At 36.2% G+C, this 26,780-nt stretch overlaps 3 protein-coding genes across 10 annotated transcripts in view; all 3 read left to right on the forward strand.

Moving 5' to 3' along the window:
• kif1b (kinesin family member 1B) overlaps nucleotides 1-7,989 on the forward strand; it is a 113,815-nt gene extending 105,826 nt beyond the window's left edge. For all 8 annotated transcript variants that reach the window (XM_056448925.1, XM_056448928.1, XM_056448927.1 and 5 more), the window contains 6 exons: nucleotides 298-369; nucleotides 507-607; nucleotides 688-840; nucleotides 3,195-3,387; nucleotides 3,480-3,598; nucleotides 5,023-7,989. In XM_056448925.1, the coding sequence (XP_056304900.1) occupies nucleotides 298-369; nucleotides 507-607; nucleotides 688-840; nucleotides 3,195-3,387; nucleotides 3,480-3,598; nucleotides 5,023-5,065 (681 nt within the window). In that variant the 3' untranslated portion in view covers nucleotides 5,066-7,989. The remainder of the gene's footprint in view (nucleotides 1-297; nucleotides 370-506; nucleotides 608-687; nucleotides 841-3,194; nucleotides 3,388-3,479; nucleotides 3,599-5,022) is intronic.
• A 1,813-nt stretch (nucleotides 7,990-9,802) lies between these two features.
• Nucleotides 9,803-21,584, forward strand: pgd (phosphogluconate dehydrogenase). The gene is made up of 12 exons (XM_056449472.1): nucleotides 9,803-9,916; nucleotides 10,228-10,303; nucleotides 10,375-10,554; nucleotides 10,631-10,696; nucleotides 10,768-10,886; nucleotides 11,605-11,809; nucleotides 12,006-12,195; nucleotides 16,423-16,553; nucleotides 17,084-17,217; nucleotides 19,075-19,174; nucleotides 20,064-20,186; nucleotides 21,122-21,584. The coding sequence occupies exons 1-12, from the start codon at nucleotides 9,825-9,827 to the stop codon at nucleotides 21,239-21,241; spliced, it is 1,536 nt and encodes a 511-aa protein (XP_056305447.1). The 5' UTR covers nucleotides 9,803-9,824; the 3' UTR covers nucleotides 21,242-21,584.
• A 3,124-nt stretch (nucleotides 21,585-24,708) lies between these two features.
• On the forward strand, nucleotides 24,709-26,324 carry sst6 (somatostatin 6). The gene is made up of 3 exons (XM_056449547.1): nucleotides 24,709-25,223; nucleotides 25,521-25,685; nucleotides 25,870-26,324. Exons 2-3 carry the CDS (start codon nucleotides 25,536-25,538, stop codon nucleotides 26,056-26,058), a joined length of 339 nt encoding a protein of 112 aa, XP_056305522.1. The 5' UTR covers nucleotides 24,709-25,223; nucleotides 25,521-25,535; the 3' UTR covers nucleotides 26,059-26,324.
• The last annotated feature ends 456 nt before the right edge of the window (nucleotides 26,325-26,780 follow it).

A 26,780-nucleotide genomic window follows, 5' to 3' on the forward strand; every position in this document is an offset into this window, starting at 1 on the left:
ATTATTAATTCAGTCACTTTATTTTGATGGTCCGTTTATTGAATTTAAGTTGCATTGCACTTACAGGCCAACTAATTCTCATTAGATTATATGTAAGTTGACATGTACTTGCAAAGTTTCCTATAGTCAGTTAAATGTCTGTTGAAGGAGCAGAATCAACAGCTATTAAGCAGACAGTTTACTAATACTCAAATGGACCATCAAAATAAAGTGTTACCATTAATTCTTATTGAAGAGAAGTATACTCACAGTTTTGTGAAAACCATGACATGCGTATGTGTGTTAATTCTTTTACAGTGCCTCCGTCTCCTGACACACACTTTCAACAGTGATTACAACCAAATGTGCAACAGCATTAGTGACTGCAAGGTAACCTGGACTTTTAAATAAATAAAAAAACTGCAGTTTTGTTTTAATTGGAATACATCAGTTCTGATGGCCTTGATTAAAAATGTGCGTGTGCGTGTGCGTGTGTGTGTGTGTGTGTGTGTGTGTGTGTGTGTCAGTTGTCAGATATCTCTCCTATGGGCCGTGATCCATCAGTTAGTAGTTTCAGCAGTGCCACCCTCACACCCTCCTCCACCTGCCCCTCGCTCTCAGACTCCAGGTACACACTTCACACAAGCTATAGCTTTAAACTACAAACTTAAAGTCAAATTTTCTAAAATCCTCTGTTTTTCTATCCAGGACCCCTGAAGCAAACTCTCGTGCCACCAGCCCCTCAGGCTCAGACTATGAGAACTTCCCCATGGTGCCCATTCTGGAGACGTCCTACCTGGCCCGTGCCGGCAAACACGAGTTCCTCAACCTTGTGCCTAACATAGAGGAAATGAGGCCTGGGTGAGGGTTTGGATATAGATGACACCTTTAGTATTGTGTTTAAGGCATGACACAAAAAGAACTATTAGTAAACCACATACTTTTCTAGAAGAATAATTTACATATAGAACAAACATTTATGTATTCTGCATTATTTGTATTTTCTTGCAAGTTTAAAAAATTGTTACATGTAAATATATATGCAAATGAGGTGTTAATTAATTAATTATTTGCTGATTTACATGTATTTCTAGTACAAATATCAGAGTTTTTGTTTTTTTTATATATATATTTTTTTACACTTTAGAATCTAAGGTTTTTACAGTTTTACTCTGTAGTTCAGAAACACTGCATAAATCACAATAGATTTTTCACAAATAACACTAATGTCTGGTGTAAGTGCCTGGAGGTTCTGGGTAGGGTTGCACCAGCTGTTTGTAAGTTCTTTCTTTTTTTTTGTGATTAAGTTTTTATTGATTTTTCATGAGTGGTCACAGCATCTTTACAATTTTCTTTCAATAAACAAAACAAGATCCACTCCGCTACCCCCCTGTAAGTTCTATCTTAAACTGGAGCGTAAAGTCCACACTAAGGGGTTAGTAACTACCAGAGAGTTTATAACTAAACTTGTTCTTACTTTGGTTGCATTACATGTTCTTAAGGCAAACCATAGTTAGTAGGTCGTAAGCTCTCTGTAAAGTCATGCGTAGTCGCATTAAATAACATAATATCCAATAAAAAGCATTTAAATCGTTAAACTTCTTTCAAATTCTGCATCTAATGCATTTATATATAACTGTTGTATGAAAAGCAAATGATAAATTACATTTTATAATACATTACAGTCAGTCACTATAACGGATGACGTACACACCTGCATCATGAGCCGTGAATGTGCGCAAAATAAACATGAAGTTATCAAAACATTAAAATAGATTTTTTTTATTTTTATATCTTACACATGAAAGAGAAAAGAGCAGGGAGAAGAAATAAAGAAATTCTCCTTTTAATTGATGGATACAATTAACACAAAAAAAGAAAATTAAACTCTTCTTTCACAAACTGAAAAAAATGCGAGATTTGAGAGGAAATTAAGGCTGTGAGTAGAGGGAGATCATTCTTCATTATCATCGCGAGCTCTTCTATGTAAACTAATTTCGCTGTCTCTTTTCTACTGTTATACATGGGGGGAGGCTGCCGTAAATATTTAGTTGGAGGTTGGAGCGTAGCGTTACGTCTAAACTGAGTTCAGTGGTGCAACAACAAAATATTTAGTAGTGCTTAAATTGTAACTTAGGCCCTGTTTACACTGCCAGTTAAATGTGACCCAATTCCGATTATTTGCACATATATGACACAGATCAGATCTGTTTTATGACCGTGTAAACAAAAACGCATGCATTCGGATATTCAGAGATCGGTTTCAGTCCTCCTTCACATGTGGAAATAAATCAGATATAAACGGATATGTGACAATGCGACTATCATGTAAACAGGCAGATCGGATTTATTGAGGTATTCTGTTTTGTACGTCATTAAACTTGCGAAAATGTGGTACTTCTCCGTGGTTAAATGACGTAGAAGGAAGAGCTTATGTGTGTGCTCATCCTACAATTTCGGACCCACTGCTCCTCATTAATATCAGACACAATTTGCCCTCACATGACCTGAGATCTCTCTCGTACCAACAAATACCTCTGAATGGTGGAGGACACCATATATAAACCATAGGCGCAAGCTGCTATGACGGCCCTTTCCCTTTTTCTCCGCCTCCACCTCAAAATCATTTTAAAGTTAGGCGAACTTCGCATATTTCGCTGAGCTAAAAGCAAGACAATTTCTTCCATCGTGGCTAGTGTGGCGCAGATGCTAGAACCTGCCTTTACACATGAGCCACATTGTAAATTGTATGGCAAGTGTAAACACATGAATCAGATATGGGTGACAATTAAAAGTACGTGTAAACGGACAGGTTAAAAAATCAGATATAGGCAATTGATCGGAATTGGACATCAATACCTGACAGTGTAAACGTGACCATAGTGTCCCTTTAAGTCACAACTAGGCTACGCTTTAACTTATGCACTGCTGGTGCTGCCAGCCCCTGGAAATGTACAACTATGGTTGATCTGAATTTACTCATGAAGATATGTATTGTAATTGAAATCTACAAACACACATTTGTGAAGTGTGCTAAAAGAAACATTTAAAAGTCTATTTTACAGTTACTTTCAACAGAAAACACTTTATGACAAGCAAAAAAGCCTAAAATCTCAAAACTGACAGGAGCATAAAGAGTTTTTGCCTGCAGTGTCTACTCTTAAACCTGATGTTAAAAATGCTGTGAACTGACCTTTCCTTCTGCATTTTTTTAGATCTGTTGTGTCCAAGAAGGGCATACTGAATTTCATGGAGCCGCGTTTGAACACCTGGGTGAAGCACTTTGTGGTGGTGCGTCGGCCGTATGTGTTCATCTACAACAATGACAAGGACCCTGTGGAGAGAGGAGTGCTGAACTTATCCACTGCGCAGGTGGAGTACAGTGAAGACCAGCAGGCCATGCTCAAGGTGAAGCCTCACTCGCTGTCTGGAAATCAACTCTATTACTACTACACATGTCAGCTGAATGTCTGATTGTGCTTGTTTTGTATGGTTTACAGACGCCTCATACATTTGCCATGTGCACCAAACACAGAGGAATCCTGCTTCAGGCCAACAATGACAAAGACATGAACGACTGGCTGTATGCCTTTAACCCACTGTTAGCAGGAACAATAAGGTACACATGCCAACTTTTGATGTGATTTCTCTGTTAACCCAGCCTTGATTACATTTTTTTTCTGGATATTTTTACATTTAATTTAGTTTTATTATTATTATATTGCAAATAAAAGCAATAAAATGCAGGCCACTAGTCTAATATTAGTCATTTATATGAACTCAAATAACACAAAATAAAAATGAATAAACTTCTGAACTGCATTTTGATTGAAAAACAATCATTTTTAACAATCATATGAGTTGACTTTCACTGTAATTGTATAAAATGGTTTAATTTAAATGATCATTATTATTAAAGTCTTGTATGCAGTTATAAATAGGTCTTGCAGCTTTTTTTCTTAAGCATTTTTCATTCATTCATTTTCTTTTCGGCTTAGTCCCTTTATTAATCTGGGGTTGCCACAGCGGAATGAACCGCCAACTTATCCAGCATATGTTTTACGCAGCGGATGCCCTTCCAGCTGCAACCCATCACTAGGAAACATCCATACACACTCATTCACACTACAGACAATTTAGCTTACCCAATCCACCTATACCACATGTTTTTGGACTTGTGGGGGAAACCGGAGCACCCGGAGGAAACCCACGCCATCACGGGGAGAACATGTAAACTGCACACAGAAACGCCAACTGACCCAGCCGGAGCTCGAACCAGCAACCTTCTTGTTGTGAGGCGATTGGGCTACCCACTGCGCCACCATGCTGCCCTTTAGCATTTTTATATTCTATAATTAATTTTAAATATGACAAGGTAATATGGCTTAATAACCTTCAACTCCAAGCATTTTTTTTTCTTTTGTGGTGAAATGAGGAAAAATAAAAACAAGAAGGGCACTTTTTTTCCTCATTTTAGAGTCTCATTTATTTACTCGGACCACTAAAAGCGTTTCATCACTGTCAGTAGACGTAAACTGGACCATTTATGCAGTTCACTGTGGCGCAGTGAGGAACTGCGCCACCATGCTGCCCTTTAGCATTTTTATATTCTATAATAATTTTAAATATGACATGATAATATGGCTTAATAACCTTCAGCTCCAAGCGTTTTTTTTTTTTTTTTTGTGGTGGTGGGAGTGAGAAAAATCGATATAAATCGTAAATCGAGGATTATTTAAAAAGGCCATCTCGCCCAGCCCTAGTATGTTCTTTATTTTATTTCAGAATCAATGACTTTATTTCATTATGTGTTCAGCATGTCCTTAAGTTGATATTGTTTATACAATTTTAGTATAATTACTTTTGTCCTTTTTCTATAATTTGCCATAAAATCCATAACTAAAAAAAAAACTAAGGAAAAAACCCAAAACATTTTACCGTGCCGACCAAAGTCCAACAGCAGTCGCTTTCACTTCTTTGTAAATGTTTTTTCTTGAGGTTGATGTCCACTGTCCTCCTGACTCTCTCTATGTTTTTCTGCAGGTCGAAGCTTGCAAGGAGACGGTCTGGTGTGATGAAGAACTGAGTGATCACACACACACACATGCAGAGATAGTGCTCTTTTTCTCTCTGTCTACCTTTACAGCGTACCAAGTGTGTTAACACTTCTAAATCTTTGTGCTTCTTGACAGTTTCTCTTGTATGTAGACCTGTGGCTCTGTTCTCCAGCAAATGAACTTTCAGTTCCTCTTTCTCCTCCTCCTCCTCCTCTCTCTATTGTGTTATTATTGATCGGATTTCTTCTGTCTTCAGTTTTTGTTCTTTGTCATAACTGAACCTCCTTCGAGTTGCATGTTGTAATAGTCTGTTTGTGTGTGCACGAATCTTCAGAGCAGGTTCTGCTTCTCTTCAGTTCATTCTTACAGTGTTGTCTGCCAGGAACATCTTACCCACAACCCTCAGGAGAAAGTCAGTTTGCTATAAACCCCTGTGGCATTAAGGTTGAAAAAAATAAATAAGAACAGTATAATAATATATAAAATATTTCACATTTAAAGATTTAAAAAAATCAACTTTCTCTCACAAAAGATAAATAAAATAGCTTTGCTCCAAATATCGCAGAAAAAATAATAGAAGAGATTTTCAGATGGACCAAAGCACTTCTTCAAGATGCTTAATTTTCTAAAAGAGGCTGAAATTGACTATTAAACTGAATGTTCTCACAGTATTGGATTTGCTAAATCAAAGCTAGCAATGATGGTGGCTATGTTGACCGTGTACATACAGCCCATTGGCCCAGCCTGACGCAGTGTATTTGCTTGACATAAATTCCACATATCAAGGACGTAAAACATGACATTTAGCGAAGTGCAGTATCTAATCATAAGATGTACATGAAGGAAAGATGACGATGAGCTCTCTCATATCGCTCTTTCAGTAGCCTACAGGAGTATTCTGCTCGATTTCCTCAGTAGATTAGCTTAAAAAAATAAAATGGTGCAAAAGAATTACCTTAGACACACAGAACACTGACCGAATGAATCCATTTGTACATAACCTTCAGGATTACTGCGCTTAATGCTCTTCATGGGTTTCTGTCCTTACTGTATTACTGGAATGCCATTTTTTGGGGGCTGTTCGTCTCATCTGAAGTGAGACGCTGATTTGATTGGTTACGGTTACGCAGATATTCACATTTGCAGAGGAATTTCCGGTCAGCAGGATCATTAAACCAGCCTTTTTGAAGAAGAGTAGGACTTTTAAATATTATTGCGCATTTACCACATATCTCTTAACTTATTTTTTATTAACAAGCGATCAGTGTTTTACATTATACAAATGAAGACAAGAAGGGCACTTTTTTCCTCATTTTATAGTCTCATTTATTTACTCGGACCACTAAAAGCATTTCATCACTGTCAGTAGACGTAAACTGGACCGTTTATGCAGTTCACTGCGGCGCAGTGAGGAAAAAAGGGATGGTTTTCTACTTTTAATAGTTGAAGAGTTTAGATGCACACAAAAAAAAACAAAACAAAAAAAAACACCTCCAAATGCCGTCTGAAATTTCCTCCAAAATGAGCATTTTGTTCAGGCTCCTGTGTGTGTTTAGTAATATCACGTTTATGGCAAAGAAAAATTTTCCTGGTCTTTAAAGGACATAATAAACAAAGGAAGCTGAGAAAAATGTTCGTTTTCGATGAAAATTTCAGACGGCACTTAGAGGTTTTTGTATCTGAACTCTTCAGTTTTTCTTTTGAAGTTCTTTGCTCGGTGTGTTTAAAAACATGCAGTTTAGAGGCAAGTGCTGAAGTTAGCAGTGATCCAGTAGGATATTCGGCTAACAACATTCCTCTGGCCAGACAACCAGCAGGAATTAATGACTGCTACAGAAGTACTGATCACTGTTATGAAGTCAATAAGCTCGCTTTAGCGCATTTTCACAGGAAACGCATGAAAACGTCTCTGAATCTCTGAAAGTCCTCGGGTCAGCCAGCCTGCAGGCCTCATCGGAGCTGTTGGATTGTTATCAGAAATCTGTGAAAATGTTCTGATTTGGCACATAAGGAGCATCGAAAGTAAATGAAGGTTAGCGTTTATCTAATTTTATGAGTTAATGTTACTTTTTTTGGCCAGAGCAAAGGTTTTCTGATATATTTTTAACAATCTTTGTTGAGTGGCTTCACTGACTAATGTGACATTCATAATGAATTTCCATTAACTGTATTTATTGTTTTGCGATGTATATATTAGTTTGCAGCTCTTTGCACATAATATGCGTTTATACAAACTAACAGCAGAACAAATAAAGCTTGAACTATTTTTTTTGTTTTCTGGAATGGAAACCAAATGGTGTGTGGTGTTTATGGAAATGGACTTTGAATGTATTTTGAGTTTTACTAAAATGCATGAAATATCTGATGAGATATGACAAATATAGGGACTGACATGTTGCTGTGCTTCTTATTTCTTGAAATAGGAAATGGATGATGTTACAAGGGCACTTTTTCCACATTTAGAGTTGTGATAAGGCTTGTGCGTTTTAATTTCTAACATCAGGGAATATGTTTTCTAAAAATATAGCATTGTTTTATGGCGCAGTCATTTCGCTCTCTTTTTTTGTTGTTGTTTTGCGCACACTCATGCATTTTTTTCTCCCATGCTGCCTTTGAAGCAACCCTGGCATTACTGTATCACCTCACGTTTCCAGATGAACATTATTCCCTCTTATTGTGATGAAACGACAGAAACAGTTTAGCTGTGGCATTAACACTGTACATTATTTGTCAGATTGGCTTCATTTTCATACTTATTTTGTAAATATTTCATGTTGTATGGAACTTGGATTAAAATGTAAATATGTCTCCTGTATTTGTAATAATTATAATCCATTCGCTGTATAGCCTAGACGTGTAATGCATATATCTTAATTCTGTGTATGGTAATCTTGCACCATTGACCTGTTTAGTGAATGAGGTAAAAAAATAAAATTACAACCAGTGCATTAGAGCGAGGGCAGATCTCTTTTTGTGTCGTTCTTTCTCTTTACTTGACACTTGCATTGTTTATGATGCATTATATAATTTTAGTCTTTAGAGGTATAATTGGTGCTTTTTTGCCTATTTAATGTTTTTTTTTACTTTCTAAATTGATATCGCTAGTAACTGTCAGATTTTTTTTTTCTTCGTATATGAAAATACCGGCCACTACACCTTACTAATGCTGGATTGGACCCCCTGGTGCCTTCAGAGCTGCCTTAATTCTCCGTGGTGTAGATTCAACAAGGTACTGGAAATATTCCTCAGAGATTTTGGTTCACATTGACATGATAGCATCATGCAGTAGCTGCAGATTTGTCGGCTGCACATCCATGATGCGAATTGCCCGTTCCACCACATCCCAAAGGTGCTCTATTGGATTGAGATCTGGTGACTGTGGAGGCCATTTGAGTACAGTGAACTCATTGTCATGTTCAAGAAACCAGTCTGAGATGATTCACGCTTTATGACATGGCGCGTAATCCACCTTGAAGTAGTTATCAGAAGAGAGGTACACTGTGGTCATAAAGGGATGCACATGGTCAGCAGCAGTACGCAGGTAGGCTGTGGCGTTGACACAATGATCAATTGGTACTAAGGGGCCTAAAAGTATGCTAAGAAAATATCCCCCAAACCATTACACCACCACCACCACCAGCCTGAACCGTTGATGCAAGGCAGGATGGATCCATGCTTTCAAGTTGTTGAAGCCAAATTCTGACCCTACCATCCGAATGTTGCAGCAGAAATCAAGACTCATCAGACCAGGCAATGTTTTTCCAATCTTCTATTGTCCAATTTTGGTGAGCCTGTGTGAATTGTAGCCTCCGTTTCCTGTTCTTAGCCCATTTGCCTCAAGGTTGGACGTATTGTGTGTTCAGAGATGCTCTTCTGCACATTTCGGTTGTAATGAGTTGTTATTTGAGTTACTGTTGCCTTTCTACCGACTCTACCGGTCTGGCCATTCTCCTCTGGCATCAACAAGGCATTTGCACCCACAGACCTGCTGCTCACTGGATATTTTCTATTTTTTGGACAATTCTCTGTAAACCCTAGAGATGGTTGTGCGTGAAAATGCCAGTAAATCAGCAGTTTCTGAAATACTCTGACCAGCCCGTCTGGCAACAACAACCATGCCATGTTTAAAAGCACCTAAATCACCTTTCTTTCCCATTCTGATGCTCAGTTTGAACTACAGCAGATCGCCTTGATCATGTCTACATGCAATGAGTTGCTGCCATGTGATTGGCTGATTAGAAATTTGCGTTAACGACCAGTTGTACCTAATGTAGTGGCCGGTAAGTGTATATAGAGGAAACATATCTGGGTGTTTATATCTAATTAAATGTGTTTGTAGTGGAAGACATGACCTTCAGACCTAACTACAACACAACTAGCCTAATATTAACATTTTACTCAACCCACACCTAATAAATCTAATCGACTGTCGTTATCTATTCATGTAGTAATCCGTTTAATAATTAATTATTTTGATGAAACTTAATACATGTTACACATTACAGTGAAGCAATCCTTCTTTCAAAAGCAAACCAAAGTCCCAATTCACCTCATGGAAAGTCTAATTCCCCGTTTACTTTGCTGCCAAACACTCCTCTCGTACAAACAGACAGCTACTGTCAAAGCACAGGGGGTGGGACAGACGCGTACAGCCAATGAACGGTCTCCAATCTCTGCTCAGAGCACCTCCGCCTATCACAGCCGGAGAAACGGATGACGCCATGAGCACAGTCATCTGTCAGGCGTGTTCATTGGGAGCTGGTGCAGTGCTGCTCCACAAGGCCGTGAATGAGGAAGTTCAGCAGAGACCGAATAACAGCAGTCAAAAGCCTCATCGAAACTTTCATTTTTGAACAGAACCAAACTTCAACAATGGCTCAGTAAGTTTGCATTTTGCGTCTGAGATGCTGAGTAGCGTAATGTCGAACTTCTTTATCACCTTTCACTTCGTATATTAAACTTAAATGCAATGTAATCTGCTTATTGCACGTTATCAGCATCGATTGTATCTATTCTGAACTGTCTACTTAATATCTAGCGCTTTTTCTCTATGCTCAGACACAGATTTAAAGTTGAAGTCCCTTTAATGTCACCCAGCAAGACTGACATTTAACATATTGATGATTTCTTGTAGTTTGCACTCTGTAGTCAAATATAATCAGTGTTCATTCTGATAATTATGTCTCCACAGAGCAGATATTGCTCTCATTGGTCTGGCTGTGATGGGTCAGAATCTGATCCTGAACATGAATGACCATGGATTTGTGGTAAGTCACCATCAATGCATTTGCATTTCCATGATTATGTTTAAGATGTTATAACAGTTGTCATTTTTCAGGTCTGTGCGTTCAACAGGACCGTCTCTAAAGTCCATGACTTCTTAAACAATGAAGCCAAAGGCACTAAGGTAATCGGCGCCGAATCCCTTGAAGACATGGTGTCAAAACTCAAAAAACCTCGCCGCATCATCCTCCTGGTCAAGGCAGGACAGGCTGTCGATGACTTCATCGATAAACTGGTAAATATCACCATGAATCGACAGTTCTAGTTTGTAGTGAGTGATTAAGATGTTGACTACATGCCTTATGTTGTAGGTTCCTCTACTTGAGCCTGGAGACATCATCATTGATGGTGGAAATTCAGAGTACAGAGATACAACGGTGAGTTTGGCCATCCAAAATGAGACCTAAAACAGGTTTCATCACTATTTAAAATATTTCTTCACATACAGAGACGTTGTAAGAGCCTGAAGGAGAAGAATCTGCTGTTTGTCGGTAGTGGAGTGAGCGGAGGAGAAGATGGGGCGCGTTACGGACCCTCGCTGATGCCAGGAGGACATAAAGATGCCTGGTGAGGATAAGTGTGTATTGAAGAAAACAAATATCTGCACTACCAAGTTGTTTTTGTCACCAATCTTCTGAAATATTATTTCAACTAAACCTTGTTTAAATTTAATTAATAATGTAATTTTGAAAGACTCTGACTCTAGGCTGAATTTTAATCATCGTTACTCAGGACAATTCAGAATATTCAGATTTGGTACTCGAGTAGTACTATCAATACTCCACACAACTGCACTTTTATAATAACTGATTTATTTTATCTTTGCCATGATAACAGTAAATAATATTTGACTAGATATTTTTCAAGACACTTCTATACAGCTTAAAGTGACGTTTAAAGGCTTAACTAGGTTAATTAGGTTAACTAGGCAGGTTAGGGTAAATAGGCAATTTATTGTATAATGATGGTTTGTTCTGTAGACTATCCAAAAAATATATATAGCTTAAAGGGGCTAATATTATTGACCTTAAAATGGTATTTAAAAAATTTAAAACTGCTTTTATTCTAGCTAAAATAAAACAAATAAGACTTTCTCCAGAAGAAAATATATTAGCAGACATACTGTGAAAATTTCCTTGCTGTGTTACACACAATTTGGAAAATATTTAAAAAAGAAAAAAAAACTGAAGGGGTTTAATAATTCTGATTTTAACTGTAAGTGTGTCATTTATATTTATGCATGCACTGCTTGACATTTAATCTGATTTTGATTTTGTTTCTTCAGGCCACACTTAAAAGACATTTTTCAGAGCATTGCCGCCAAAGTAGGCACCGGAGAGCCATGCTGCGACTGGGTTGGCGATGAAGGAGCGGGTCATTTTGTAAAAATGGTCCACAACGGTATTGAATACGGTGATATGCAGCTGATTTGTGAGGCCTATCATCTGATGAAGGACGTGCTTTGTATGAACCATGATGAAATGGCTCAGGTCAGACATCCACTTCCTCCTTCAATTACTATTCTATTTTTGTTTACAAGAATAGTCCATGATGTTGTAAGCCTTGGTTTCCTCCTTCCTCCTTTCTTCTGTATTTTGAAATACACCTCACGCTTTGCTTTCTAATGTGCGGATTTTGGTCTGCTTCGTCTTGAGAGTGAATTCTAGTGTTTTGGTTTCTCATCAGGTCTTCGAACAGTGGAATAAGACTGAGCTGGACTCTTTCCTCATAGAAATCACCGCCAACATCCTAAAATTCAAGGACGCAGACGGCACTAACCTGCTGCCCAAAATCAGAGACAGCGCTGGGCAAAAGGGCACAGGGAAATGGACGGCTATCTCTGCTCTGGAATACGGCACACCTGTTACACTGATCGGTAAGATAGAGAGTCTTGCGTAATTTCCCAGGTGTGGGTGTGTTTCTGTTATTTAGATAGAGGGTGAGAGTCAGTTGGCCTTATAATAACACTCTGAATGAAGCGCCTCTATAATCAGCTTTACCGTCCACCTCCTCAGCTAATGTTGGCATAAGTGGGATTTTCTGTTCTGTCTTGTGTTGTGGCTTTTGGTGCAGGACTCAGCTTTAGGGATGGGCTAATGTGAGACTGTTTCTAACTAGGCATGGGCCAGTATGAGATTCTGACAGTTTGATGACCTTTAATAAAATATCACGCTATTGTAATTACTGCTCTAAAATAAGTTCTTAATAAATGTCTGGGTAAAAATCTACTTTTTCCCTCATTTAACACAATAGTTTTTATTTTAAGACACATATTAAATATTTCCGAACAGTAGCTTTTGATATGGAGGGTCCTTTTCTGCTGGAAATTCTATTGCCTTAAAATAAATAAAATGGTCATTAAAACATGTTAAAAAGCAACTTCTACCACTGCTCATATGTTCTGGTTTAGTCCCAATAGCTGGAATAGTTTTGGAAGGGGATTTTTAGAAGCATATGAACAGATTTATAGCATTCCAATTGACCCAGATCCATTGATGGGCATTTTTGGTGTCGTGCCTGAGAATATAGATCTCCGTAAAGATATACATTCGATTATTGCTTTCACTACACTAATAGCAAGACATTTAATATTATTCAAGTGAAAAAGAGTTGACACCACAACACATGCTGGCTGGATAAATGAAGTGGCGTCTTGCATTCAATTGGAAAAGATTAAATGCATGATTCGAGGCTCGAAACGCAAGGGGTTGTATTAAAATGCACTTCTTTTTTTATATTCCTTCTTTTAGATGTTGTCAAGCCTCTCATGTCATGTTAACACTTTGTTTTCTCACTGTCAACTTAAAGTCTGGAATATATATTATATTTATTTTTTATTTTTTCTTGCAATGCGGTGGTTGTGGTAGGGGAGGGGTAATATACTGCTTTAAATTGTAAATACAAAAAACGTAATAAATAAGTAATAATAAAAAAAATGCATATAGTGTAGGAATGATGTAACAGAAACTTTGACTTTTCCAAATCGTGGTAAACTTTGAAACTGGAAAACCTATTGTCTCATGCCTATTTCTAGGCAATGGTGAGTTTTCACTGATAAATGCGAAATCTTTCCATATTTTCTGACTTGAGCATTTGGTTCCAGGTTGTGTACATTTCTGTTAAAAGATCTCAGAATAATGCTGTTTAACTATGTAATAGTGCTAGTGTAGATGTGTAAATGATCTGTGACCATCTAGTCCCATTTAAATATTTATTTTGTAGCAGGCTCTTTCATGGTTCACATTTAAGAACAAAATGCTTTAAAAAAAGATGATTAGTTATAATATGTTAAAAACAACAAACCAATCAGCAGAGAACTTTGTGCATCATTTTTCAGTTTGCAGCTTGTTCCAAAAGAATTAAAAATAATAATAATTAAAATGAAAAAATCCATAATTTAATTAAAAAATAATTTTGGGCATATGTTAAAATTTATTTTTAAAATTCATTTAAAATGAAGAAATGCTGGCCTGGACCAAGAGATGAAAAAATATTGTCATTTGAGTAGATTTTATTTTAAATTGAGTAAATATTTCTATAAAAATATGCTACCTTAAGATTGAGCAATACATTGATAAAGTAATGCACACAAATCAGTTGTACGACAGTTGTCAGCAATGATGCATTTGTGTTTGTAAAGTAAAATTGGATAAACAATCAAAAACCAGTTGTTCTACAGTTGTCAATGTAATGCATGTTTTTATAAAGCTGTTTTTACACTCTATGCTTTGTTAAAAATGCAATACAAATAAACTTGACCTGGCTTGACATGTATTTGTCAGATCAGGACACGAGCTTGTTTAGTGTCAGTAAAATAGATGTGTTTGTGCAGCCCTGACGCATGAGAGAACAGATGTGATTTGTGTGGTTCTAGAGGAGGCTTTCCGTCTTTCAAAAGGCTGCATTCCAGTGCTGAGTTCACCATGACTGGCTGCTCTACGCTAGATATTTTTTCCCTTCCTCCTCTCCTCTTCCCTCACATGTTGGCCTTGGGTTGGGTGATAATATAATACCAAGTCATGCTGAGTTCAGGTTTTTGTGTTTGTGAATGTGGTAAGCTACTGTTCTCACAAACATCTGGTGGACTACACTGCTGAGAGTTACATTAGCAGTGTCAACAGTACCAGATATAAAGTGAATCATACTTTGTGACTTGTTGAAGCACGGTGGATAATGGCCTTTAATAGTTAAACTGCTTTATTGAAGTCAGAAGTGAAGATGACTAAGAATTGTCTCTACAAGTGTTGTTTTTCATATTACAATACTGGATTTGATGGGAAAAATTTTTTGTAATGTCATAATACAATTTTTTATTTGATTTAAAACAAAAAATGCAGACTGACTAGTTACTAAAATATCTTTTTATATATATTCATGACTATGTAATAATAATAATAATAATAATAATAATAATAATAATAATAATAATATTAATAATATTATTATTTTACTACTATGCCATTATTATTGTATATTATCATTAATGAAGCTAATATAATTATCCATTGTTGTAATTTATTAATAACTGTTGTAAATAATTTGTTGTTATTATCCATAATACATTCATATATTTTTGGTTATAAATAATAATGCTTTAATACTTCATGCTCTTATTATTATTATTATTATTATTAGTAGTAGTAGTAGTAGTAGTAATGAAGATAATATAATTATGCATTGTTGTCTTTATTACTAGCTGTTGTAAAGTTATTATTAAAATAATTATATTTTTCATGTTATTAATAATAATAATGCTTTAATACGTTATCCTCATTAGTAGTAGTAGTAGTAGTATTAATGAAGATAATATAATTATGCGTTGTTGTATTTTATTAGTAGCTGTTGTTGTTGTTATTATATTTTTCATGTTAATTATAATGATAGTAATAATAATGCAATAATAAAACATGCTGTTTTTTTTTTTTTTTTGTTTTGTTACACTTTATTTCCCCCAATGGGGAAATTTATCTTGGACTCTAGGCCCACATTTGCATACACTGAACAGAAACAGACATCTAAAAACAGAAATCAACACAAACATTCATTCATTTTCTTTTCGGCTTAGTCCCTTTATTAATCCGCCAACTTATTGAACCGTCAACTTATCCAGCACGTTTTACGCAGCGGATTCCCTTCCAGCTGCAGCCCATCACGGGGAAACATCCATACGCACTCATTCACATTCATAGACTACAGACAATTTAGCTTACCCAATTCACCTCTACCGCATGTCTTTGGACTGTGGGGGAAACCAGAGCACCCGTAGGAAACTCGCGCAAACGCAGGGAGAACATGCTAACTCTACACAGAAACGGCAACTGACCCAGCTGAGGCTCGAACCAGTGACCTTCTTGCTGTGAGGCAACAGCACTACCTACTGCGTCGCCCACACAAACATTCAATTATTAACAAAATGACATATTTAAAAGTCTAACTGATGTAGGTAAAAAAGATTTCTTAAAAAGATTACATCTGCACACAGACAGCCTGTATCTCATACACACAAAACAAACAGCTAATATTTGAATAGCTTCGTCCTGAACTGATTCCTCATAGAGTGATTGTAAGGATCGATATTCCCTTTTCCCTATGATTCTCATGTCTTCACCAGCCCTCCAAGCTTAGCTTTAGATTGAACTGTAATGTTTCCGTACCACACAGGAAATTCATAGCGTATAATGCTTTCAATCACAGCATTGTAAAATAAAAACATACTTTATTTGTTTCTTTGCTTTTGTTATTTCTTCTTTTTTCTTCATTATTATTATTATTATTATTATTATTATTATTATTATTATTACTACTACTACTACTACTACTACTACAGATGTCTTTTGATAGATTTTATCAATGGACACAGATAGTGAAAAGAGAATCTAGAATAATTTAGCAGTCATCCAAAGGATCTTTTGCTTGTTTTATTTAATTCCTTTTTTTTTTTTTGTTGTTAAATTGATGAGGTTGTGGTTTGTGGGATGCTAAAAATTGAGCATTTCCTCATGATTATAATCTCTGAGATGGTCTAATGGTGATTCTAATCTCATTATGCATGCAGAGCTTCAGTCTGTAACTGGAGATGATTGTTTGTGTGTTTGTGTCACAGGGGAAGCTGTCTTTGCCAGATGCCTCTCGTCTCTGAAGGATGAAAGAGTTCAGGCCAGTAAGAGCCTCAGCGGCCCTCAGGGTGTCAAGTTCACTGGAAACAAGGCACAGTTCCTTGAAGACATTAGAAAGGTGGGATCAAATTAAATGGAGATAACTATAACATGCATATTTTATTTATTTGTTTTCAAATTAGATTGTACATTTGTTAATGTTAAGCGCTATACATTAAATAGTAATAATGATAGTCATATCGGTGGCGCAGTGGGTAGCGCTGTCACCTCACAACAAGAAGGTCGCTGGTTCGAGCCTCGGCTGGGTCAGTTGGCATTTCTGTGTGGAGTTTGCATATTCTCCCCGTGTTCGCATTGGGTTTTCTCCAGGTGCTCTGGTTTCCCCCACAGTCCCCCCAAAGACATGCGCTATAAGTTAATTGGGTAAGCTAAATTGTCCGTAGTGTAAGGGGCGTTTCCCTGTGACTGGTTGCAGCTGGAAGGGCATCTGCTGTGTAAAACATATGCTGGATAAGTTCATTCCGCTGTGGTGACCCCAGATTTATAAAGGGGTAAGCTGAGAAGTGAATGAATGAATTGTCATACTAAAGGTTTTAATGGGGGGTTGTTTTAACTTTATAAATATGGTTTGTTTTATTTTTATTTCAGGCCTTGTATGCCTCTAAGATCATTTCATATGCTCAAGGCTTCATGCTGCTGCGTCAGGCTGCGCTGGAGTTCGGCTGGTCTCTGAATTATGGTGCTATTGCTCTGATGTGGAGAGGAGGCTGCATCATCCGCAGGTAAATCCCTCATTTACAAGCATAAGAATATACAGTTGAAGTCTTGAAGTCTTTATTAGCCCTCCTGTTAAATTTGAGTCCTGTTTAAATGAGTAGATTTTTTTCAATGCATTTCTAAACATAACAGTTTAATAACTAATTTATTTTGCCTTTGTACATAATATTTTACCAGATTTTTTTAAAGATACTAATATTCAGCTTAAAGTGACATTTAAAGGCTAAACTAGGTTGTTGTGTTAAGTAGGCAATCATTTTTAATATACCTATACTGCCCCTTTTTACAAGATGTAAAATAAGTTTCTGATGTTCCTAGAGTGTGTGTGAGGTTTCGTCTCAAAATACCACACAAATAATGTTTTTGTAAATTACAATAAACTATTTGAAACTGCGTCTTTTAGGCTTTGATCCAAATTGTGACGTTTTGGTGACTGTCACTTTAAATCCACCGTCACTGCAAATGCCTGTGTGTCACCATAGTGGTCACTGACATTATCTTCAGCAGGTGAAAGCTCTAATGGCGGATGGCTGCTTCTCATTTAGGGTTGTTTATGCTAATGAGGGAGAGAGCCTCATTAATAGGCTGGACTTTGCCCATTCTGATGACATGTACAAAGAATTCTCCCTCAATCAAAGTGTCCCTGCAGAAAAAAAAAGGAATAATTGATTTTTGCCATTATAGGCTGGCTATATTCACACGTTAACGTCACACAACTGTTGTTTAAACCCGCTAAAGTGATTTATTTTTATTTATTTTCATAAAAGGCCCTCTTTAGAGCACTAATAAAATTTACCTTAAATTGTTTCTAATAACTTTTTTTTTTTTAAAGATTTATTTTTGGCCTTCGTACCTTTATTAGATAGGATAGTAATAAGACAGGAGGCGAAGTGGGAGAGAGAGAGAGGGGGGGGGTAGGGTTGGGAAATCACCTCGAGCCGGGATTCAAACTCGGGACGACCTGATGTGCTACTGCACCATATGTCTGTGCACTAACCACTAAGCTATAGCGGCGACCAAAAAACTTAACAAAATTAAAAACTGCTTTTATTCCAGCAAAATAAAAAAAATAAGACTTTTTCTAGAAGAAAATTATTTATAGGACATACTGTCAAAATTTCCTTGCTCCATTTAAACATTCATTCATTCATTCATTCATTCATTTTCTTTTCGGCTTAGTCCCTTTATTAATCAGGGGTCACCACTGTGGAATGAACCGCCAACTTATCCAGCATATGTTTTATGCAACGAATGCCCTTCCAGCTGCAGCCCAACACTGGGAAACACCCATACACTCTTGTACTCTCTCACACACACACACACACACACACACACACACACACACACACACACACACACACACACACACACACACACACTATGGCCAATTTAGCTTATTCAATTTACCTAAATTGCATGTCTTTGAACAGTGGGGGAAACTGGAGCACCCAGAGGAAACGAACACAGAGAGAACATGCAAACTCCACACAGAAATGCCAGCGATCTTCTTGCAATGAGGCAATCATGCTACCCATTGCGCCACCATGACGTCCCATTTAACCACAACTTGATAAATATTTGAAAAAGAATCCAAATTTCACAGGAGAGCTAATCATTTTGCCCTCAACTGTATGCAGATTGATTATCAGGATGGAAAGTGTATATATCTGAAATACTTCAGAATGAAATCATGTGAAACTTCATCTTTTCTCAACCCAGTAAATGTTGTAACTCGAAGAAGTGGTCATAATGTTTCATGCAAAAAATCCCACATGCACAGAAATGAGGAAACTGCTTGGCTCTATGCTTTCATACTACTTTGATAAGATTTGAATAATGGTTCTGAATGTTTCCTTTTGCAGTGTTTTCTTGGGAAAGATCAAGGAAGCGTTTGACCGGAACTCAGAGCTGCAGAGTTTGTTGCTGGACAGCTTCTTCAGTAAGGCAGTACAGGATTGTCAGGTACAGGAAGTGTGCCAAGAGTGACCACAAGTTGCTCCATTTCCTCTGATTGTGACACTACATGTCCCAGAAGAGGAGAAACGGCAGACTGTTTACATGTAGTTATATGAATGTATGTCTATAAAACTGTCCAGTGGGCTATATGCAAGTGTATTTCAGTCATGGATAACCTTATGGTGAAACTTATTGATGTGACTATTTTAAATTTCTTTCACAGCACCGATATAATTTGTTATAGAGTTAAAGCATTAATCTAGTTGTTAATTTAACAGTTGTTTAAGTTAACTAACTGTTAACTTGATTTAATACAGTGCTTCTTATCCAGTCTAAGACTCACTTTATATCATATCTCAATCAGGCAGTGATGATCAATCATTTTAAAGAAACCAGATCTACAGATAAACGTAGCTATTTTATAATGCCATGACCGTTCACCAGAAATGTATTTATTTATGTTTTTAAGAATCTTTTATTTTCTTTTTTTAATAGAATGATTATTAAAATATTTTGCCGAGTGTGTTTTTGTGCTGGTAGCTTGACTGGTAAGGCCCTAAATCTCAATCTGCCAGTAGGTGGCAGCAAATGTTATAGAGCAATTCACTGAATCATACATTCAAATGAACTGTTTAAAATGGTTGAATTATTTACACATTTTACAGTCTTTGCAGAAAATAACACGGCCATATACGAGCTACTTTTGAGTGTGTTTTACACCGCAAAGAAAAATATGGATATTTCATCCGTAAAATTATTTATTATAGTATATCCTGCCATTAGTTTAATGTAAAGGTTGCTTTGACAGTTTTTGTAGGTATGAGGTTTAATAGACATGGAATGTTCTTTATTGAGCACATAAACATGTCAGTAAATTAGGTTGTGTTTTGTGTAGGACTCATGGCGCAGGGTTGTGAGTACCGGTGTGCAGCAGGGAATCCCCATGCCCAGTTTCACCACTGCACTGTCCTTCTATGACGGTTACAGACATGAAATGCTCCCAGCAAACCTGCTGCAGGTAAACCTCTCTACAATCAATTAACTACAAGACAAGGTGTTCAGCCAAAAATGGAAGAACTGTTTATGCAGTTTGCCTGTTTATTTTTGGTACTAAAAACACATGAATTTGTAAACGGGTTACAAAGTGGAAATTTTGAAAATGCCGTCATTGTTGTGTCTGTGTAAGCTAGAGGTTAGATTCTCTACGGCCTAGACCTGACCTGACCCGACCTGACCTAATCCGTAGACCTGGTCAGGCCAATATTTCCTGCCACTAACTTCGGGCCGGCCATGATCAAGCATTTGTGTGTTTTTTGTTTTTTTTTCGTTACTAGGCCCACACGGAATTTGAATTCCACAGATTTTTAGCCCATCATTGAGTCCGTTTATTTACTTGTGTAAACGAATATTTATTCAGTTTTGAAATTAATTTCTGTGATATTATTGACTAATACAAAAATGTTACAATACAGTGTGTAAAGTAATATTTTTAAGTAATATCATTTTTTGGGTCTGATCTAAGCTCGAGTGTAAACACCTAAAAAACAATAAGGTCATGTGCTTGTCTTTTATGTGTTTATGGGAGCGTAGATTAAAGGAAAGCAAGAACAAACACACAACAATGGTAGTTTTGTTGTTGTTCAAGTGTTTGCTAACAATCCATCGGGAAAGAGTGGATTTACTTCTCATTACAGCCAAAAGCAGAGACACAACTTATAAATACAGACCATCTCTTACTAAGATGACGATATTATTATCAGAAAAAGGGCTCTTGATGTTATATTATTGGAAATGGGTGCACTACTTTCCAAGAATTCAGGAGTCCTGTTAATAAATTCATTCAATTATTTTTATTCTGTCTTTTCTTCTCACTTTCTGCTCAAACAGCTGTTTTACCTCACCATTTCTCTCTACGTAAGCTAACATCACCTCAAACTTTGCGTCACTCTTTAGGCACAGAGAGACTACTTCGGTGCCCACACTTATGAGCTGCTATCAAACCCTGGGACCTTCATCCACACTAACTGGACAGGCCACGGGGGGAAAGTGTCATCTTCATCCTATAATGCCTAAAATCAAGAAGCCACCATTGGTAAAGCAGCAGAGAACATCTCCTCTTGATGAAAGACCAGAGCAGCTGATCACATTCCTGCTGAAGAGCTGGAGTTCTTACTGAATGAGTGTTCAAACACACATTTCTATTTATACTAGATCATAGTATACACACTATTTGTACGCTTTTCGTTCTTGTAGTTTTAAGGTGCACTGTTGCAAACACACCATCTTTTGGGTGTGTGAGATTTTTTCCTGCTGTAAACCAGTCATACTTTGCCCCCAGAGTTCACAGAGTTAACCCTGGATTACGGGTGACTATTGCACTGCATTAGGCTAAATAAAGATTTCAATCCCTTTTTAATTAGCTTTCGTCCTCTTCACTCACACGCCGACTACAGCTAACTGGATTCACCCTGCTATTTTTAATAGTAAACGCTAGATATATAACTTGTTTTTGTGTGTACTTTTAATATGTCGCCAATAGAGGGCAGAAGTTCTTTGTGCACTTGTTTACATTAATGTTAGTTGCAGATGACAGATTATTCTTTCTAGTATGAAAACGTATTAACCCATATACACAGGATCTACATATTATTTGCTTGCTAACAGTCAGTTGACATCAATATTTAACAAAATATGTTACTAAACATTAATGCAATGTTTTATCCCTTATTATTGTTCTATATTATATCTTGACCTATTTAGTATCATGTGAATCTGGATTGATGCTTTCTCAAGGAACAATAGATAGTTTTTTATTTATTTTTTAAACAGTAAGGCCAAAAAATCTTGCCATTTAAATAAATCAGAAAAGTAATTATAAATTCGAATAATAATTCAGTGGTGACATGGTGGCTCTGTGGTTAGCACTGTCACCTCGCAGCAAGAAGGTCACCGGTTCGAGTCCTGGCTGGGTCAGTTGGCATTTCTGTGTGGAGTTTGCATGATCTTCCTATGTTTGCTCTGGTTTCCCCACAATCCAAAGACATGCGCTATAGGTGAATTGAATAACCTAAAAACGCCATAGTGTATGGGTGTTTCCCAGTACTGGATTGCAGTTGGAAGGGCATCTGCTGTGTAAAACATATGCTGGATAAGTTGGAGGTACATTCCGCTGTGGCGACCCCTGATAAATTAAGGGACTAAGTAAGCCAAAAGAAAATAAATGAATGAATATTGCTAAATATTTATCCAATGTTTTGTCCTGTTATTATTATTATTATTATTATTATTATTATTATTAATAATATTTATCATCATGTGAATATGGATTGATGCTATCTCAAGGAACAATAATTGGAGATTTTTTTACAGTAAGGCCAAAAAATACTGCCATTTGTTTATATATATATATATATATATATATATATATATATATATATATATATATATATATATATATATATATATATATATATATATATATATATATATATATATATATATATATATATATATAACCATGTTCATTTAAATAAATCAGAAATTATTCAATAATATTCATAATAAATCAGTAATTAATAAATAATAATCTTATTCAGAAGTGTTTAGGTTTTGTTTTTGCTTTTATTTATTTTATAGATAAAAAATTCCAGCATGAATGCATCAAAACATTTCCAGTTTTAAAAGGTTTTCTGGTTTTGTGGCCATTTTATTTTAGTTTTTGAAAGATTCTAAATAGTTTCAATTATGTTTGATTTTATTTTGATTTCATAGGTTTTTATCACATAGTTTTCATTAATAAAACACTGTAAATGGCTTACAGTTGAAGTCTGAATTATTAGCCTCCCTGTTTGTTTTTTCCCCAATTTGTGTTTAACGGAGAGAAGATTTTTTAACGCATTTCTAAGCGTAATAGTTTTAATAACTCATTTCTAATAACTGATTTATTTTATCTTTGCCATGATTACAGTAAATAATATTTTACCTAATATTTTTCAAGACACTTCTATACTGCTTAAAGTGACATTTAAAGGCTTAATTAGGTTAACTAGGCAGGTTAGGGTAATTGGGCAAGTTATTGTATAACGATGGTTTGTTCTGCAGACTATCAAAAAAAATATATAGCTTAAAAGGGCTAATAATTTTGACTATAAAATGTTTTTTTTTTTTTCAATTAAAAACTGCTTTTATTAAACAAGACTTTCTCCAGAAGAAAAAAATAATCAGACATGCTGTGAAAATGTTCTTACTTTGTAAACATTATTTGGGAAATATTTAATTTCCCAAAAAATAAAATAATATTTAAATTCAAAAGGGTTTTAATCATTCTGACTTCAACTGTACATTACAGCATATTGTGCTGGCAGCCATTTACAATCGAATACTTTATGGTTCACATGTAACAGTTAGATAGTAAACACATATTTACTACTCTGCTTCCTGCTGTGTAAGATACATGTACTGTCAAACCAAACAAAGTGTAAATGGGTAGTAATAAAACAAAAATTGAATTTCCTCCTGGTTATCTCACACTCCACTGATATCCTTAATTCACCCTCAACCTCTTCAAAGATCCAAGAGCTAAACAGAGCAGCAGGTGCCTAACATTTGTGTGTGACCAAATATGTCACTCCTATGTTAAAGGGATAGTTCAACCAAAATGAAAATGTACTCACTATTCACTCACTTTCAAGTAGTTATAAACCTTGAGGAGTTTTTTTTTTTTTTTGAAGAATGTTAACCTGTACTCATTGACTTTCATTGTAATGCAAGGCAAGTTTATTTATATAGCACATTTCACACTTTATAGCACATTTAGCTGAAGGCGGATTCACCCTGCTTTGACAGAACTCTTGGAATTTCTAATTTACTTCATCCTAATGATCTAAGTGATTTTTAGGCTTGTATTCAGTGAGCATATCTGTAATGTATTGAGCTTCTAGGCCATTTAGTGTTTTATATACAAGTATTAATACTTTAAAATCTATTCTGAATAGTGTAAAGACCTGAGGACTGGTATGATGTGCTCTGATTTTTTGCTTCTGGTCAGAATCCTGGCAGCAGGATTCTGGATGACTGTCTTTTTGGAAAGGCCAGTGAGGAAAACATTACAGTAATCCACCCTGCTGCTGCTAAAAGCGTGAACAGGTTTCTCTAAGTCCTCACTGGAAACAAAGCACATAATTCTTGCAGGGTTTTTGAGATGATAGTATGCTAATTTACTTACTGCTTTGAAGGTAAAACAAATTCTATAAAATTCAATGGTTACAGGTTCCCAACTTTCTTTAAAATGTCTTTTTTTGTGGATAGTTCACCCAAAAATGAATATTATGTCATCATTTTCCCCAGCCAAAAAGAAGATATTTTGAAGAATGTTAAAAACCTGTAACCAATGACTTCTAGTAGATAAAAAAATACAATGAAATTCAATGGTTACAGGTTTCCAACTTTCTTTAAAATTTCTTTTTTTGTGGGTAGTTCACCCAAAAATGTATATTATGTCATAATTTTCCCAGCCAAAAAGAAGATATTTTGAAGAATGTTAAAAAACCTGTAACCGTTGACTTCCATTAAGTTAAACAAACACTATGAAAGTCAATGGATACAGGTTTCCAACTTTCTTCCAAATATCTTCTTTTGTGTTTTTAACAGAAGTAAAACACTCATGAAGGCTTGAAACAAGTAAAGGCTTAGTAAACAATGATATAATATTCATTTTTGTGTAAACTATCCCTTTAAGTTTGGAAATGCTCCATCCGTTGACAGAGCCATCGAAATGCGCTACTGCAGTGATGCACAACTAGTAAACGTATTAACATATTGTTTGAAAGAGCTCCAGAGCTGAGTGCCAGTCTCAGGCGAATGATGCTGACTCATTGTGGCGATTCAGCGCATAGAGAGCCAGACGGGAAGTGAACACCATCTTTTGACCCATCTGCCAATTAATTATGCATCGACTGGGGAGGAGTCAGACTACAGATGAGGTCTTACAAAAACAAGAGATGCTGCAGTCTGAACCGACAAATCCCACAGACCAACACTTCATTTAAGAGCTGATGTATGTATATAATCAAGCATGTTATGTCTTTATGCATGTTTGTGGTTGTGTTAAGCTGACTTCAAGGTGCCTTTTAGAGCATGCGGGCATTGTATTTGTTGAAGTCATTAATAATTCTTAAAAAGAAGTATGAAATCAGTTGATGTATTTGCTTTGGCTACTTTTAGTATTACACAAGTACCCATTTTAAAAACGTGCATGCAGAAAGAACGCCTACTAATGTGCCCTCTTAGTCACCTTATAAGGGAACAACCTAATGGCATTCCTTACCGTACTGCGTCAATTTGTTTTGTGCAGGTACCTCTCTTAAACATGACAAGGGGAGTAAGATGGGACAATCGTGGCGTTTTCCACAGAAGCATGTTCCTCATGCGGGTTCTGCTGAGTCTGTTTTCTCTGGTCTTTGTGATCTGGAATGGCGAGGCGTTACCTGTACAAGATAAACAATCACAAACCAATGAGGTGAGATTCTTATTTCAAGAATTTCATAGAGGATATCAAATGCATGTTGGTTAGTATTTGCTAAGTTCTTTGTTTTGTTGGCTAAAAATAACTGCACTGCAGTCTTTTAATACTGGTAATGCTGTAAAAAATCAATAGCGGTGCTCCAATGCTCAAGTCCACAGAAATGTATATTATCTTCTAGATACTGTCCAAAGAAGAGGATGGGTTGAAGATGATAACATATGTGGCAGAGCTGAACCTCACCAGTAAAGAACTGGCTGATCTTGACGCTGAATTGTTGAATGGCAAACTGTGGGAGAAGTCTGATAAATCTTCTAAAGATAAATCTCCTTGCAAGCTCTTCTTCTGGAAGACCTTCTCCTCGTGTTGAGTCTGGGAAAATGACAGAGCAGACATTGATGAGTGTTTAAATCTACAGTCCTGCCTTTAAAGTTTGCCAATCTAATCATGTATTGTATTGAAATTAAGAGAATGTATCCCTTTGGCTTCTGCTGGAATATAGTTTTTTTAAAATATACTTTTAAATGAATGATTTATACTGAATGAAACCTCTTTTTATTTGAGTTATTTCCAGGCCTTTTGCATGCCCATTTGTACTGTTTGACATCCTGTTTGAAACATGTAATAAAAGTAATAAATCTCTTCATGTCATCTTTATAACTTAAAAAAATGAGTGTTATTCACTAATAACACTGATATGCCACGTTATTATGTAGTAGTTTAAATTGACTAGTAGCAGTGAAGTGTGGTCAGAATAGGCCTGTTATGTGCAGTTTGGCCACCACCTAATGGTAAAGTAAGGAAACGCCTTGTTGATGGATGTGGCCTGTTTATATAATATAATAGTATAATAGTATTTGTTTTACCTACTATGGAAGTCAATGGGTACAGGTTTTTAACATTCTTGAAGAGAAAATGATGACACTGTTCATTTTTGAGTGAACTATAGTTATCCACTTGGAACTGCAACCTGACTAACAAAGAAATCATCTATTTACTAGGTATTTTTATGTATAAAAAAGGTACCAGTACAGGCTGTGGCTAGGGCTGTTTGGTTATGGGTCGACTCTGATTCTCGACTCCTAATTTTGG

Source organism: Danio aesculapii, chromosome 23 (assembly GCF_903798145.1).
Source record: "Danio aesculapii chromosome 23, fDanAes4.1, whole genome shotgun sequence".
Classification (NCBI taxonomy): domain Eukaryota; kingdom Metazoa; phylum Chordata; class Actinopteri; order Cypriniformes; family Danionidae; genus Danio; species Danio aesculapii.

Bases quoted from the DNA above. Each gene is read 5' to 3' on its own strand.
- pgd (XM_056449472.1), top strand. From the start codon at position 9,825: ATGAGGAAGTTCAGCAGAGACCGAATAACAGCAGTCAAAAGCCTCATC. The intron at 10,697-10,767 runs GTGAGTTTGGCC...CTTCACATACAG, and splicing joins CAGAGTACAGAGATACAACG to AGACGTTGTAAGAGCCTGAA. The intron at 12,196-16,422 runs GTAAGATAGAGA...TTTGTGTCACAG, and splicing joins CACACCTGTTACACTGATCG to GGGAAGCTGTCTTTGCCAGA.
- sst6 (XM_056449547.1), top strand. From the start codon at position 25,536: ATGACAAGGGGAGTAAGATGGGACAATCGTGGCGTTTTCCACAGAAGC. The intron at 25,686-25,869 runs GTGAGATTCTTA...ATTATCTTCTAG, and splicing joins AACAATCACAAACCAATGAG to ATACTGTCCAAAGAAGAGGA.